The sequence below is a fragment of the Clytia hemisphaerica genome, unplaced genomic scaffold, assembly GCF_902728285.1.
Source record: "Clytia hemisphaerica strain Z4C2 unplaced genomic scaffold, Clytia hemisphaerica genome assembly, whole genome shotgun sequence".
NCBI lineage: Eukaryota > Metazoa > Cnidaria > Hydrozoa > Leptothecata > Clytiidae > Clytia > Clytia hemisphaerica.
Genome location: NW_027104172.1, coordinates 6,330 through 21,076, shown reverse-complemented (window position 1 = coordinate 21,076; position 14,747 = coordinate 6,330). Strand labels below are relative to the sequence as shown.

Below are 14,747 nucleotides of genomic sequence, written 5' to 3'. Positions count from 1 at the left end.
ATGACTGTTTGACCCTATTGTATTTATCTGCAGTTGAACGAAGTTTAAGAAATTTGCTTTCATAGGGGTTTGACCAGATAGTCACCAAGTGTTAGTCAATCTCCCTATCTATCCTTTGTCAGAAAAGACTCCCCCTTCCACCAAAACCTACAAAGCTACGGCTAGCTATGTACCCCAAAGATTGTGTAAATAATAAGAATCACTCTTAATACAGCTTAAAAATTCCAATAAATAATGTGTGACTAACCTTTTTGAAGAACCCTATGTCATAGAAAAATACCAAAGTCTTCTACTTTGCATGATGTCTCTCTGTTCAGTGCTGCTACTGCTGGATTAGAAAACCAACGCTTGAAGAGGTGTTAAACGAGTGTAAAATATTCAATACTTGTAAAAAGACTACTGAAGTTACATTCCAAGATTCCACTTGAAGCCCAAAAACTTCTGATAAATTTCTATGAAAAGCTGAGACACTATCAGACTTTCTAAAGTTTAATTTTTTCTGACAGAAAACAGAATTAACTCTCTTTCTCCTTCCTCTACTACTGAGTTTGTTTATTTTTCAAAGATTTCGAATCTTTTCGTTCGACGTTCGAAAAAAAGACCAGACGTTCGAAAATATAGACCGATATCGTGCAAGGCTTTCTAATTGGTCTGTTAATTGTTCTTTAAACATGTGCGTAAGCATATCTGGTCTGCAGATCTTTGTAAATAAAAACAAAATTCTTTAGAAAACAAATTTACAGAATAAGTCATACCAGGGGGTTGTTTTTTACTTTCGCATGATGGGGACACAATAAAAGTATATTAAAAGTATAACCGATGGAAAGCTAGTTAAATTGTGCACATGCCTCTGACCTTACTTTTTGTTCAATTTGTCCGAGTCAATTTTTATGACTATTTGAAGGGGAAAAATGACAAATTTTTGGTAGATTCGAGGCTATTGTACCCCCTGAAAAGACTAAACTAAAATATCGAAAACAGGGTCTGATGGGGAATTCCCTGTGCTTTCCGTCGGTACCAAACATGCAAGGGTTCGGCTTAGATTTTGTCATGCGAAAGTCAAAAAACATGATTTTTTTCACTAAATGGACAAAATGGATGGTTTTAAAAGTAAGAAACATGTGTATTGTCCTTGAGAAGGTAAATCTTCCTTTTTGAACACTTATTCAATAAAACTAGAAAGAGTTTTGGTGTCAGAAGGGTTTAGATAATGTAAAATTAGATTTTGCAATGGCTTTTGAGGTATTGTCCCCAAAACCTGCGGAAAAAAGATTCGCGGCCCTTATTGTGATTGAGACACCGTTGGAAAGATATTTTCAAGGAGAATAATGATAATTTTCTTTTAAATTGAAAAATGAAGAAAAAGAAAAATAAAAAAATGAAGATTTTTACCGATTCAAATTCAAAAATCATGACATTAATTTTTTAAATATTTGAAACTTGCTGATTTCAAATCGGTGTTCAGATTATGCCTATCTTTCTTGGATGAAAATTACTTACATACCTTTAAAACGACCAAGAACAGCAAAAATGGCCAACTTCACAGTGTTGTAACTTTTCTTCTAAGAAAGGTACGAAAAATCTAAACACAGCTAAAATTTGTTGGTTCTGATAAAAAAGAGTGCACTTTCTGAAGAATTTGATCAAATAAACATGAATCTTGTTCGATTAATTTAAGGCTAACAATAACACAAACATTGTTTCTAACATTATTAGGAAAATCTTTCCAGTGTTTCTAGTTGGTGTTATATAACAATACATTCATTCCTAAAATAATATAATATAAAGTTACGAGTTATATAATTGACTAAAAGTTTTCAAAAGTTTTAAAAATCATAAATTTTACATTTTCAAATACTTATCTCTGTAAAATAAAGATATGTGTATAACCTAATTGTAAAAACGTTCGTCAGACCAAAGTTCTGAATCGACTTTTGTTGAGGGTACATGAAAACCCTTAAAACTATTATACAATACATAAGGTAAATTTCACCAAATTATGCCATTCTACGGGAACTTTAATTCGTGATATTCATTACGTAATGTTTTATCCGGAAACATCCAAAAAAGACCAGGTGTTCGCAACTAATTTTGAATTAGAACAATAGAACTAGTAGCAAACACCCGAGCTATTTTGGGTGCTCCCGTATAAGACAAAGACATGAATATCGTGAATTTCAATTTTTAAGTTTAAATGTTTAAAGTCGGGCAATTAAAATTCCAGAATAACGACTCCTCCTTTGAGAATTTTTAACAAACCAAAAAAAAATATGTAATAGTTATCGGACAGTTGCGAGTACAATATGAGAAATATTTTACGAGTTCCGAGATTTTTCCGTACAATATTTTCCGAGCCTTTAGGCGAGGATAATATACGGAAAATCCGGAACGAGTGAAATATTTCTCATATTGTACTCGCCGATAAGAAAATGTAAATAGTTTCTAGCATAAACAACTCAACGCCGTCCTCTCAAAATAAAATTTTGAATTATAGTTATGTTGTAAATAAACAATATTATAGTCGAATTAAAAATTATAAACCAACACATTAGGGGAATAAAGACAGATAAGCACACCCAGACTGGGCACCGCGGTGGTTACCAAAGTCAAATGAACAAAACCACGGAGGCACCGCCACTTCTATAGCGAGAACCTCACCAAAACCGTGACGTCTAGTATAGGCCTGAAGGCTACCACTTCCGGGTTATCCCCTCTCCTCTCTCTTTCTCTCCATTAAAATTTCTAAATATTATTATGTATAAAATTTACATTCTCATTATAATAATAAATCTCACGCAAAAGCTTCGTCAGACCAGGATATCCCGCATTTGCGGTAGCATTTTCCTTGCGTAATTCTGTATTTTTCTCTACGATCATACCGGAAATACGGGATATCCTCGACTGTCCATCTGACTTGTCCATGCTTCGGTAGAAAAAATCATAAGATTTATAGAAAACATTGTATTTCAAAAAAAAAATATAAACGTGTCTAAAATCTTGGGCAATTCAAAATAATACCAAAAGTACCAATCTCTGTCTACTCGTATTTTTAAATATAATGTATATCTACATCTAAAATTGGTGTTTTACAGCGAAAAAAAGAACTATAATCATACTTAGATAATGTAAGGAATGAACTTGTACTTGACTCTTTCTCTGTACTCGTCCCAACTGGCACCGTATTTCTCGGAGCATCCTTTGTCATCGGCGGTGGCCATTTGAATGAGTAATGCGAACAAAGCGATCGGCGCGACCCAAGGTAAAAGGTGTGTCACACCTGAAAGTAGACAAAAAGTGATATTTTGATAGAAGACCTACCTGGTTAATCTACAGAGCATTGGACATAAAATTGAAATGATTGAAGCAAAAAACCCTGAAATCCTGAAGTGATTATCTGTGACAAATATGTCACTCATTAATTTGTAAAAGCACGAAAGATTACAAAGGAAGAATAATAAATGATTACAAAACACAATTCAAACTAACTGAATCTTAGGTTAGAACGTCCAAAAAAAGTCAAATAAACAAATCACACCGTTGTTGAGTGACTCAAGATTTAACTTTTATGTGTAGACAACAACTTTTTCAGCAGCCAAAGGCACGGGAGTTTCTAAACATCGACCAGAAATGGCGACCACGACCAGCGACCACGACCGGCGACCAGATAAATTTGGGTTAGCGAGTTTTTCCTCTTTCTCCACCTTAGATTTCTCCTATGATCATTTATTTATCGAATTGAAGAGTAAAAACTCACCCCTGTCTCTTCTACAGTAATTATAAAGCCACGTGCAAAACGTGTAGAACAGCCATTTTAACGCTCTTGGAGCTTGAATGGGGTGTCAATTTCTATCCTTTTGTATTTTCGGCATCAAATTACTTTAATGGGATAAATTTTCGCGGGGATTAAATTTCGCGGTTGAGCTCATCCGCGAAATTTTAAGATTTCGCGGGGATTAATTTTCGCGGATGAGGGATTTCCTGATTTTTCGCGGGGATTTAATTTCGCGGATTGGGGTACAAATTAAAATTTTTGAAAAGGGTCAAAACATTGAAATAAAATTTTTCCAGGAAAATTAAGAATTTTTTTTTTTCAAGTAAAGAGGGTGTTTTGGAATAGGGCGAGGAGATATGTATTACAACTATCAAAAGTTGAATTTGAACTTCCATGGTGCGGAGCTAAATTTTCACAGCCTATTTGGTAAAAAAGCGGAAGAGAAATTCGGGATAAGAAAATTAAATTGAAAATGAATTAGTTTTAGCTTTTCATGTCAAAACTGTTTTTGAAATAAAAAACGATAAAAATAGAAATTTCGCGGATTGCAAAAAAATTCAAATTTTTCGCGGAAACTAATTTTCGCGGATGGGCCTTTTTCAAATTTCCAATGGGACTTATTTTCGCGGAAGACACCCAAATCCGCGAAATCCGCGAAAATTAATCCCCGCGAAAATTTATCCCATTAAAGTAATTAGTGGCAATTTTTTTGCGGAAATTCATTTAGGAAGCTTTATATTTGATCATCAGATCATTATTTTGTCAAAATAAGTCATTTTGACAATGTAAGGACAATAGAATAATTGATGAGATTGATATCTCTAAAACTGCCCTTCCCAGCTTTTGCCTACTGACAATTTCTGTCTATTCATACTAAAGACATCTCATTCAGCATAATTAAAATATTAGGTGTAATAAAGTTTACAGGCATCACACTTAATTGCCCTGTCGATATTTTTGTCAAAAAGTGTCACTTTGTCTAGAAAATGACTGGTAATGTCAAAGAGTAATTCTCAGCCACGTGCTCAGTGGTTCATTTGAAAGCCACATCAGGACTCGATTTGGATATTCTCTACGGTGGAGAGAGCAGATAAACTCGATAACCCAAATTTATCTGGTCGCCGGTCGTGGTCGCTGGTCTTGGTCGCCATTTCTGGTCGATGTTTAGAAACTCCCCAAAGGCACTCTTATTCATGATATTCATGACGTAATGTTTGGCAAACACCTGGTCTTTTTTTAGCGCTTCCATGTATAAAACATTACGTCATGAATATCACGAATTCAAACACCTCCACCACCACTCCTCTTATAGGGTTCTCAAGGCAACAACTTACCACAGATAATACCCCATGAGACATTCATCATGAAGTCACCAGTGTAATTGGGATGACGTAATGAGCCCCAAAAACCGTCCACTAATAAATTTCGTCCACATTTCGTTGGAATACTCTTTACACCTAAAAAGAAAAAGAAAAACAGTTTTTTTGAGGATGCTGATTTATCGTCATTCTCAGTCAGTCAGGATGTAGACAAATTTATAAAAACTGACCTGCAGCGTCGTACATGAACCCGATATTGCTTTTAAGTATTATGCTTAGTATATGTAATCACATGATAACGAGTGCGATTCGAGAATAGTTGCACGAGTGATTTTTTGTTATTAATTTTCCGAGTCCGAAAGGACGATGAAAATTCGAAACAAAAAAATCACGAGTGCAATTTTCGAATTGTGATTACGAGCTAATCGCACAATGGGTTTCACTACTTTTCCCCGATGGGAAAGTAAATTGCACTGAAAGGTTTATGCAATTAACGATTAATTGCTCTCTTTGAAGGCGCGCCAAATAAGAAAAAACAGCGATTAGTCCCAAAAATTATCATAATAAGAGTCAAAACAATTTACAAGTCATATCATACATAAAAGGATATAATATAAAATCTGAATAATTTGACGTTCTACTCTTGATAACGCGAGCGAAGGAAAAAGGACAATTTGATTCAATACGGAAAACTGATTCTTTTTATAATTGATTTAGCCTGATTCTTTCAATAATCTCAGCAATTGTGGTGACAGAATGCTCCGTCCAGCAACGAGGAGCCAAATATCAACTTTAAATTATATAATGTTTACCAAGTTCGCTGGCTTTCTTGAAATCTTTTCGGAAGAGGAATTTCTGCATCAATGATGTTCGGTAGATGTAAAAACCAACAACTATGACAAAAATAAAGAATAAAGCATAGAAGAAAGGTGTAGGTAGACTGGAGTCGTATATAATGCGTGTAATACAGTAGTATAGGCGTTATATGGATTAATGTTACGGGATTTAGTCTGTATAAGATTGTTCCCTCCATTACTTTTTGCTTTAATTTTACTATGTCTGAATTAGTCGTCTAGCTTGCTAGACTAAGGTGTAGGTGGTGTAATCATCATATCATTAATTTGCAATTCGTCCTTAAACCCTAAGTATAGTATTGTACAAGATTGATATTTCTCAGAAAACGATAGAAAGTCTGCGTAAGGGTATTTACTGACCGTCTTATTGTTCAATAGCGAGTTTATGTATTATCGCTAAGGAAGAGGGCAGCGTGACTAAAGCGACTTAGAAACACCCGCGATTTAGAGCCGAAAATCATCCTCAGTCGGTCAGGATGTAGACAAATTATAACCTTACCGCCACAGAAAAAACGCAGATACATAACTCGTATAATTTGAACCTGAGAAGAGCGTTACTTGGACTCATTTTCTCGGTAGCCTATTTTTGCAGAACTGGATGGGAGTGATCGAGCAAGTTGAAAAGCCCAGTATTAGAGCATTATAAACTTATTTTGTAAAAGAAGAATCCCATCTAGAAAAAAACATATCTAGAAAAATATCCTTACCGTGAAGCATGATGGGAATAACAAAGCAGTACCATGGCAACGCGACAGGATGGGAAACTAAATAACGTGTTTGAAGGGTTCCATAGAACGGTGTGATTCCGAACATCATGTCAAATGCGAAATACCCCATCTTGTCTTTGGAGAGGGTAGCAGTGTAGAGAAGTGACTCCTGAAAACAAGTTTAAATGAAATGGCTAAGTTGAGCCATGGTAATATGAAAAGAGGTTTATCCTGTTTTGTAGACCTTGTCATACAAAAAAAAAATACAAAAAGATTGGGAATGGAAAGTTTTAAACAATGGTGATGGTTTTAACGAAAAGTTATTACAGGAAGAAAAATTTTGTCTCCTTTTCTCAAAAAAAATGTCTCCACTTCCTTTCTTTTCTTGAAATAACCGCAAACTGTTGCGTTCCACACAAGATGCTGCCGATTCTAGGGGCTGGACAACCTGCTACTTAGATTTAAAATTATTGATAGGAAAAAATTACGGGCTTACCTCAAAGACCAGTAGATCAAGAGCATACCATATTTGAAAAGCCACAAGGAGAAGGAAACCAGGGTTGGTTTTGGTCAAGTCTTTTCCATTACTCATTTCACGAACCAACAGACAAACGTTATATGCAGCCTGGAACAAGAAGAAACAGTTTAAATTGAGCTTAGTCAGTCAGTTAAATGTTTTGTTTTTACATAAGTGTACCCGTTTCAAATCAGACACATATCTCATATTGGGTCAGTATCTGCCTATTGTTATGTTATGCTGATGTAAGCAAAGAAAAAATGCTTTTATCTTCCTTTTTTGACCAATCTTGCTCCACATCCGTGTAAATCCAATGTGAAAAAGCTTGTAAACTAAAATTGATGAGTAAGCAAACAATATCACTCTTATTTAAAAATAAATCCTTTAAGGATAACCTTCAGTTACGGTACGACTGTTAGTATTAATAAAATAAGGAGAAATAGAAGGGCTGCATTAAACTCGAAACTCTTTTAAGGTTGGAAGCATAGGTAGTATTCAATGGAGGGGGTAGATGGTAGGTCTATGGAAAACTGTAAAATAATAAAATCTTGTTTACTGACATGAATCTCATTTCGAAAACTGATTATTCTAAGACTGCAAGTTCACTTTAGCTAAGTAACTGTTGAGAGAGGTTAGAGCTTTTGTAAAAAATACCAGAAACGGCAAAAAAGAAACTCATTAATTTTCAATTTTTTTACAATTTTCAAAGGGCTCTTTAGTTTGTTTTAGTTTTTCATTCAATAAACGAAAGCATACAGATTAAATTACTTAGTATTTTCTTCTTTTTGAAGAATACATAAAGAATATACAATACAGTAGATAATTGTGAAAAAAATCTTGAGTGCAATTATAATTAAATGATAAAGCGTAATTAATAAAATTAAAATTTGTAATTAGAAACACAAAATTAGAATGAGTAAAACCGTCACACCATAAATCGATAAATATTACGACATAAACAAATTATAAATCAAAATGACTAGGTTTTATATAAATGGAATATTAAATATACGGTATAATTATTTGCATATTATTTACAATTCGTTAAAATGATGTCAGCAGGTGCAGAATAAATAGAAAAATTAAAGCGGTAGTGACCCTTTATCAAAAAGATTAAGTGATTAATGATTGAGTTAAAAGTTAATTTGAGCTTAAAGGCCGGTCTTCACTTGCGCGCTACGTTACCTCAGATCGCACCAATGGAATTGTTTCATTTTTCTTTTGACCAATAGCGTGGAAGCTTTACTCGAAAAAGTGCGATCGCAGCGCGCGCAAGTGGAGACCAGCCTTGACGACTCAAGTTTTTAGATAATATGGGCAATCGAGACAAACTTAAAGAAAAAAGACTATGGCTATGGAAAGTTCATTCAAGTGCTTGCATAGTAATGTCAAGCAAACAAGATTGTGGTTCAACAACTTCCAACATTTCTGTGTCATTCAAACACATAACCATAACAAGAATTTCTTCAGTAATCATTTGCTCCATATTATAAACGTTAGTGTTGCTTTTTTAATAAATCAATGGGAAGATTTTGCTTTTTGCACTTTGACGATATTCGGTCCAGGCTGGTCCATACTTGTGTTTACAGGCTTTGTCATCTTCTTCAGCACGTGCAATCAACATGGGTAATCGGAGCAACACATTCATCCATGGAAGTAAATTATTGGTACCTAGAGGAGATAAAGGAGTTCGAATTAGTTCTAGATAGAAAGTGGAGGGTGACGATCTCACGAAGATAAAATAAACATTTTTCTTTTTTCTTTTTTTTCGATATGAATAAAATAATTAAAATTGCGTAAAATTGTCCCAAAACAAACTGCATTTAAAAACTTTTAACACGTGAACAGTTTGAGCTGAGAGAAATATTTCATCATGAGATTATACCAACAACTGGTGATTGAGTTACGTAGTTACGTATATTCTAATATAAACAAAGAAATGAAGTAGGCAATTTCAAAGACGCAAAAAATTCGAAAGAACCACACCATGTAAAATATTTTCAAACGCAAAAATAGCCAACATTTTTCATTAAAGACGACATTGATACTTACCACATAAGAGAGCCCAACCCATAGCTTGCAAGAAATCACCAAAATAATTGGGATGTGTTAATTGGGACCACCAGCCATCACATAAGATCCCTTTGCCGTTTCGTGTGATGATGTAATTCCAACCTTAAAATAAAACAATAAAAAATTTCTTAATGGAACTCAATCCTTAAATGACAACAACGATTTCTTGACATTTTTTTGAAAATCAGTGATAATGAATGAATGGTAATTCATCCATGTTAAGGATTCAAAATGGGTCATTCCATTTCCTATCCATACAGGGTGGTGGACGAACATTACCAGGGGGTAATCAGAGAGGAATTTCCAGGGAGTATAAAGGAGTATTTTTTTCATTTTCCAAGGGGGTAAAAGGTTGTTCTAAAATTTCCAGGAGATAAAAGACTGATTTCAATTCGTCCACCCTCACTTTTAAGGTAGGAAATGAATTTTTCCAAGGGTTTTTTTTCAAACTTTTGCCATTTTCCAGGGGGTATCCACACATTTTTAAGAATCTATTTTTGCCTTGAAAAGCTTCGTCCACCCCCCCCCTGTATGGAAATTTAATGGAACAGCCCAATCGATGTCACTGTTTGGCAAATGAAAGGGATGCAACAACTAATCAAAGAAGCTATTCACGCAAGCTTATAATTGAGACATGAAGAAAGAAATCTGGTTATACTCACCAGCTGCTATGGCATCATATTTTCGGGTTCTAAAGAAAAACTTTTGATTGCGAGATTGAGCCAAAATCACCAAACCGGATGCTGAAAAAGAAATTGAGACCAAATTCTTTAAACCGTGCATTGAATTGAGTGGTAAAGTAAGCAAGGGATGCAACAAATGAGAATGTTTTGGTCACCAGAGAACAGTTATCAAGGTCAAGTTTAAAAACTATTTCAGAAGAAAATTAAAAAAAAGACCTTAAATTCTTCTAATTCCTTAGGATGGGTCAATGCCAAGTTCAAATAATTTAAAATGTAGATATAATTTCGATATATATCAATGCGTATTGTTATTTTTCAAGCGGCCTTGATAAAACTGCAGAGTAAACCAGGCCACAATTTCAAAATCAATTACATTGCATTTACACAACACGTTGTGCAAATAAACTTGTATGTACAGACACAATCAACAAACCTGTGATAAGTAATGGAATGACACAATAACTGACTGGTAATGATGTACCACGGAACACCAAATATCTGACTTGCATTGAACAGAAGAATGGGATGAAAAGGAAGTTTGTTATTGAGAAGAAGTATCCAACTTTTGATGATTTCATACTTGCAGTGTGCAATTGTTGTTCCTAAAATGAAAAATAGTACAGCAAAATGAGAAACTGGGCCGTCCACATAGTACGTACGCACTAAAATGTTGAAAATCAAGTAACCCTCCTCCTGTACGCAAACATACGCTTTTGAAAGGACCCCCCACCCCCTTAGTGTGTACGTACTATGTGGACGACCCCAACCAATTGTCCAGACCCTATTCATAGCTAAATTTATAAAAGACTGACAGGTGTATTTACTTCCTTATTCTACAAAATATTCATCAAGCTCTAGACAAACTTAGTTTGGGCAGCCATTAAATACATAATTTTTTCAATGAACATTATAATCTAAATCAAATCAAATACCTCAGAGCAAAGTTTATCAAGGACATAGAGACCTTGCGTGGCGAGGACAGCCAGAAGAGAGTAATTACTTCTCCAGTCTTTTCGAAGGATGGACATACTGTAAATCAAGTTCAAAGCCATCTAGAAAGTAAGAAAATATGAAAATGATAATACAAGATCAAAATATAAAACTTAGAAATCATTAAACTTATAAAATTTCAACGGGAACTTAACTCACCTTAAGCAATTTTTCAAAATCCATTTAGTCATTCTTCTCTCTTCAGCTATTCATAATTCACACAAAATTTTCAGAAAAAGGTCTCTGAAACAGCTGCTGTTGCAATGCAAAATTAGATTAGAATGGACTTGTACGCGCGTGTGAGTGTGTTAAAGTTTTGAAGTAAACTAATTGGTAAGACTAGGTAAAATACTTCATTACAGGTCTTGACTATGTCTATCCAGGTCTATCTAATTTTTGAAACCTGTTTACTGATCAAGCTAGTTTGAAAGAAAAGCAATTAATCAAATCTGCAAATAATGATCACTGTAATAAACTGTCATAGACATGTAACACTAATTTGATTGTCTTACCCAGCTGACTGCTCCTGTTTTGAAAGCATACATCTTGATATCAAAGTTTCCAATTCGTGGGCTGGCAGCACGTCCTTTCATGAAATCGCTGAAAAATCCATCTAAAATTTCACGAGAGATACATTTTAGCGATGCAATACTAATCAATGAAGTCGAGGAGCAGCTCATTCAAAACATTATTAAAATCCGTAAATTTGATTGGCAAAGCAAGGTCATAAATTTAAAAAATACAGTACTCAATTATGAGGTGAGGTTCTAGTGTTAGTTTCCTCAGAATCCTTAAACTTTACGCAACAACTGGAGGGAATTATTTTCGTACTTGAAGGTTCTTTGGGGCTTGCATTTCTTGACGCAAAATAAACCACGATGCTGACAATAAAGCTGTAGATAGCGGCAGCTGTGATGAGACTCAAGTAGTTTACAGTCAAATATTTGAATGGGAGTTTGCCATAAAATACCAATCCTCCAATGGTGGCCATTGAAATTGCAAACTGAAACAAACCTGAAAAGGAAAATTTAGTCCTGGTGAATCAATATTGAATTGCACAAGCAAATTTAAATGTCGTCGCAGACAATGCTCTTTGAATTGGTTCAAATAAATCAAGAAAAATATCACCTATATTAAAAATAATGACAAGTAAAAAGTTAAAGAGTTTATACATACCATTCAAACAGTGTTGTCTGGCTTTTCCATCGGCTAAGACAGGTCCCGTAACAACCTAAAAACAATCAAAGAGAAGAGATTCACGGATTTGTAAAAGTTTGTAAACTGCTCAAACGTTAGAAGGAAAATTCTGATGTGTGTATTAATTTAAAATGAAATAAGACCCAAAATAGAACGTTTTTTATCAGTATAACAGATGATACAGATAGATACATATTTGAAAGAAAATGATCTCTGTGAAATAAAAAAGCTGAACAAACCTTTCCCAGGGGAATTGCAGAGAGGACCATTTGAAAAATGAACCAACCAAAGACATATCCTGTGGATTTCCAATTGAAGAATTTCTCACACGATGGTATAGCTGGCAATTTCAGCATTGTGCATGATCTTTTGGTACAGGAAAGATACAATCCACAGAGAAGAACAGTTGGTAGAATCATCCCAATGATTGACATTACCAGACATGGTAAAGATTTTAATGTACAACATGCTGCAGAAGCTAGTGTGCAGGAGCCTGAGGAAGAGCAAGAGCTTGATTTTTCATCCTTTGACTCTTGTTGTTCTTGGAGAGCTCTCGTAACTGATCGTGTTGTGCGCCTTGTAACAGTGGTTGTTTGTTGTTCTACACCATTATTTCTAGCACTGGTCAACCTTGATGTAATAGGTTCTCTACTGTTTATTTCTTCAACATTCAATTGTTTAGATTCTTCCTTTTGAACAGTTACAGATTTCTCACTGGACACCCTTTTTGGGCTTATTGAAGCAACCTTCACAGCCTTTTGGCTTTCCACTTTAGGTTTTGGGCTTTCTGCTTTTGCTGTTGTACGCCTCCCTCTTGCAGGTGACCTTGACTGTCTTGCAACAGGAGACCCAGTTTCTTTTGGTGATGCTGGTTTTCTCCTTGATGGTGATCTTGAACGAGACCGCCTCCTTCCAGGACTGGCAGATCTTGACCGGGATCTTTTTCTTGATGGACTCTTTGGTGTTTCAACTTCAATCTGTGTCTAAAAAGATAATATTTCAAATCAAAATTAAATCAACTTTGAGGAGATGAAATAAAACCATTGTGTTATTGAGTTACAAAAATCAAAAACAATACCCTACTTTTAAATCCTTGGTCCCTCCTTTCAAAATTTGATGTGACACTTTCGGTCCGATCATTACTTTTAATTACTACAATTACTTTTGAAGAATTTTTTTCTTTTTTGAATAAAGTAGCCTTATTGCCAAGGATGATTTTGAAAAAACTCTAGGTAGGAAATTAAAGTCCTACTATGAAAAGTTTTTTGATTGGTCTACAAACTGCACATGATTTTGAGCCCCTGTTATAAGCTGCAGAATTAGACAGCTCTAATATTGTGGAAGTTTGCAGTGCTGTCATTCTATGCAATTTACCAATTTACCAAACTGTTTGGAATTAATTATTTAAATTGTAATCAACTTAAAATTAGTCAAAAATAAAACATACCCGACCTTGATATAGGCTTCTACAACTCCTATGTTTAAAATTGCGAAAATGTACTTATGTATATTTGTGATAATTTTAAATAGACCTTTTTGCCTTTCCCTCCACCATATTGAATATATGCAAACATAAAGGAACGAAAAAGCCTGTTGGAATTAGTTGGAAAATATGCAAAACACAGGCAAGTAACACTAAGATTATAGTGTCACCAAAGCATTTATAAAGACTTATTGTACACATTAGAACAATACCAGAGGATGTAAATCGAACAAATTGACTGCCCAATCAATTGAACAAAATCAAACGCAATTGAATAATAATAGAATATTACCAGGATTTGCCATTCGATTGCTTTGATTACATTCAATTGTAATTGATTATGTTCAATTGATTCAATTGGATTTGCTTGCATTAATCGCTCTCGCCTCGTGTGGTACACACTCACTCTTATCTGATTTTCCAATGGTGTATTAGCGGCCATCCACGTTAAAAGCTCTAGAGGAGTGGGCTGATTTAATTGCAATTAATCTTAAATCAAACACATTTTTTAATAGAACTTATCAAACATAATCAAATCTCATTCGACAGTAGAGAACTAACTCTTCATACAAAAATTATGGGAAACGTGTATTTGGACTTTACCGTCAACTGCTGTAAATTGGGACTATCAAACAAAACATGGGACGGCAATTCGGCCACCATTTCACCGAACGTCTGAAGTAATTTGATTTAAGTTAAATGAACGGCGTATTGAAAAATACACGATTTCTCTTTCGCACTGAGTAGGCTTATCGAAATATGAAAAAAATCTGTAGTGGAACACACGGGAGTGTCTGTGTACTCTAAGAGGAACGAAGAAGTATGATTGATAAACTTAGTGGAGTTATCAAAACAAATTTATTGTCAACAGAGGGGGGGGGGGTCAAGCAGTTAATCCAAAACACTATGCCTGTTCTGACTGTGGTGGTCCATTTTCAAATTTTGAAAAATATAGTTAATCCAAGAGTGGATTAACTGCCAAAGGGGTGGTCTCTGAAAGAATTCTGGGAAAAAAAGTGGACTAACTGCATTTTCTGTCATTCTGTAAAATTCATTTATTCTGATTCATGCTCGTTTTTGCCTCTTCTTCTGTCTTTAAAACGTCAAAATGCATCAAAGTCTTTAACTTTCTCCTGCTTTGTTTACAAATTC

At 34.7% G+C, this 14,747-nt stretch overlaps 1 protein-coding gene across 3 annotated transcripts; it reads right to left on the bottom strand.

The window, feature by feature from the left end:
- Positions 1–1,697: 1,697 nt before the first annotated feature.
- On the bottom strand, positions 1,698–13,095 carry LOC136814302 (delta(14)-sterol reductase TM7SF2-like; the record flags this gene model as incomplete). 3 transcript variants are annotated; one of them, XM_067070826.1, is given in 10 exon segments in its annotated part: positions 1,698–2,923; positions 3,117–3,277; positions 5,107–5,229; positions 5,904–5,984; positions 6,653–6,821; positions 7,149–7,277; positions 11,428–11,528; positions 11,747–11,929; positions 12,092–12,146; positions 12,352–13,095. In XM_067070826.1, coding segments are annotated over 9 exon segments (1,746 nt in total), but the record flags the coding sequence as incomplete, so codon positions are not given.
- Positions 13,096–14,747: the final 1,652 nt, after the last annotated feature.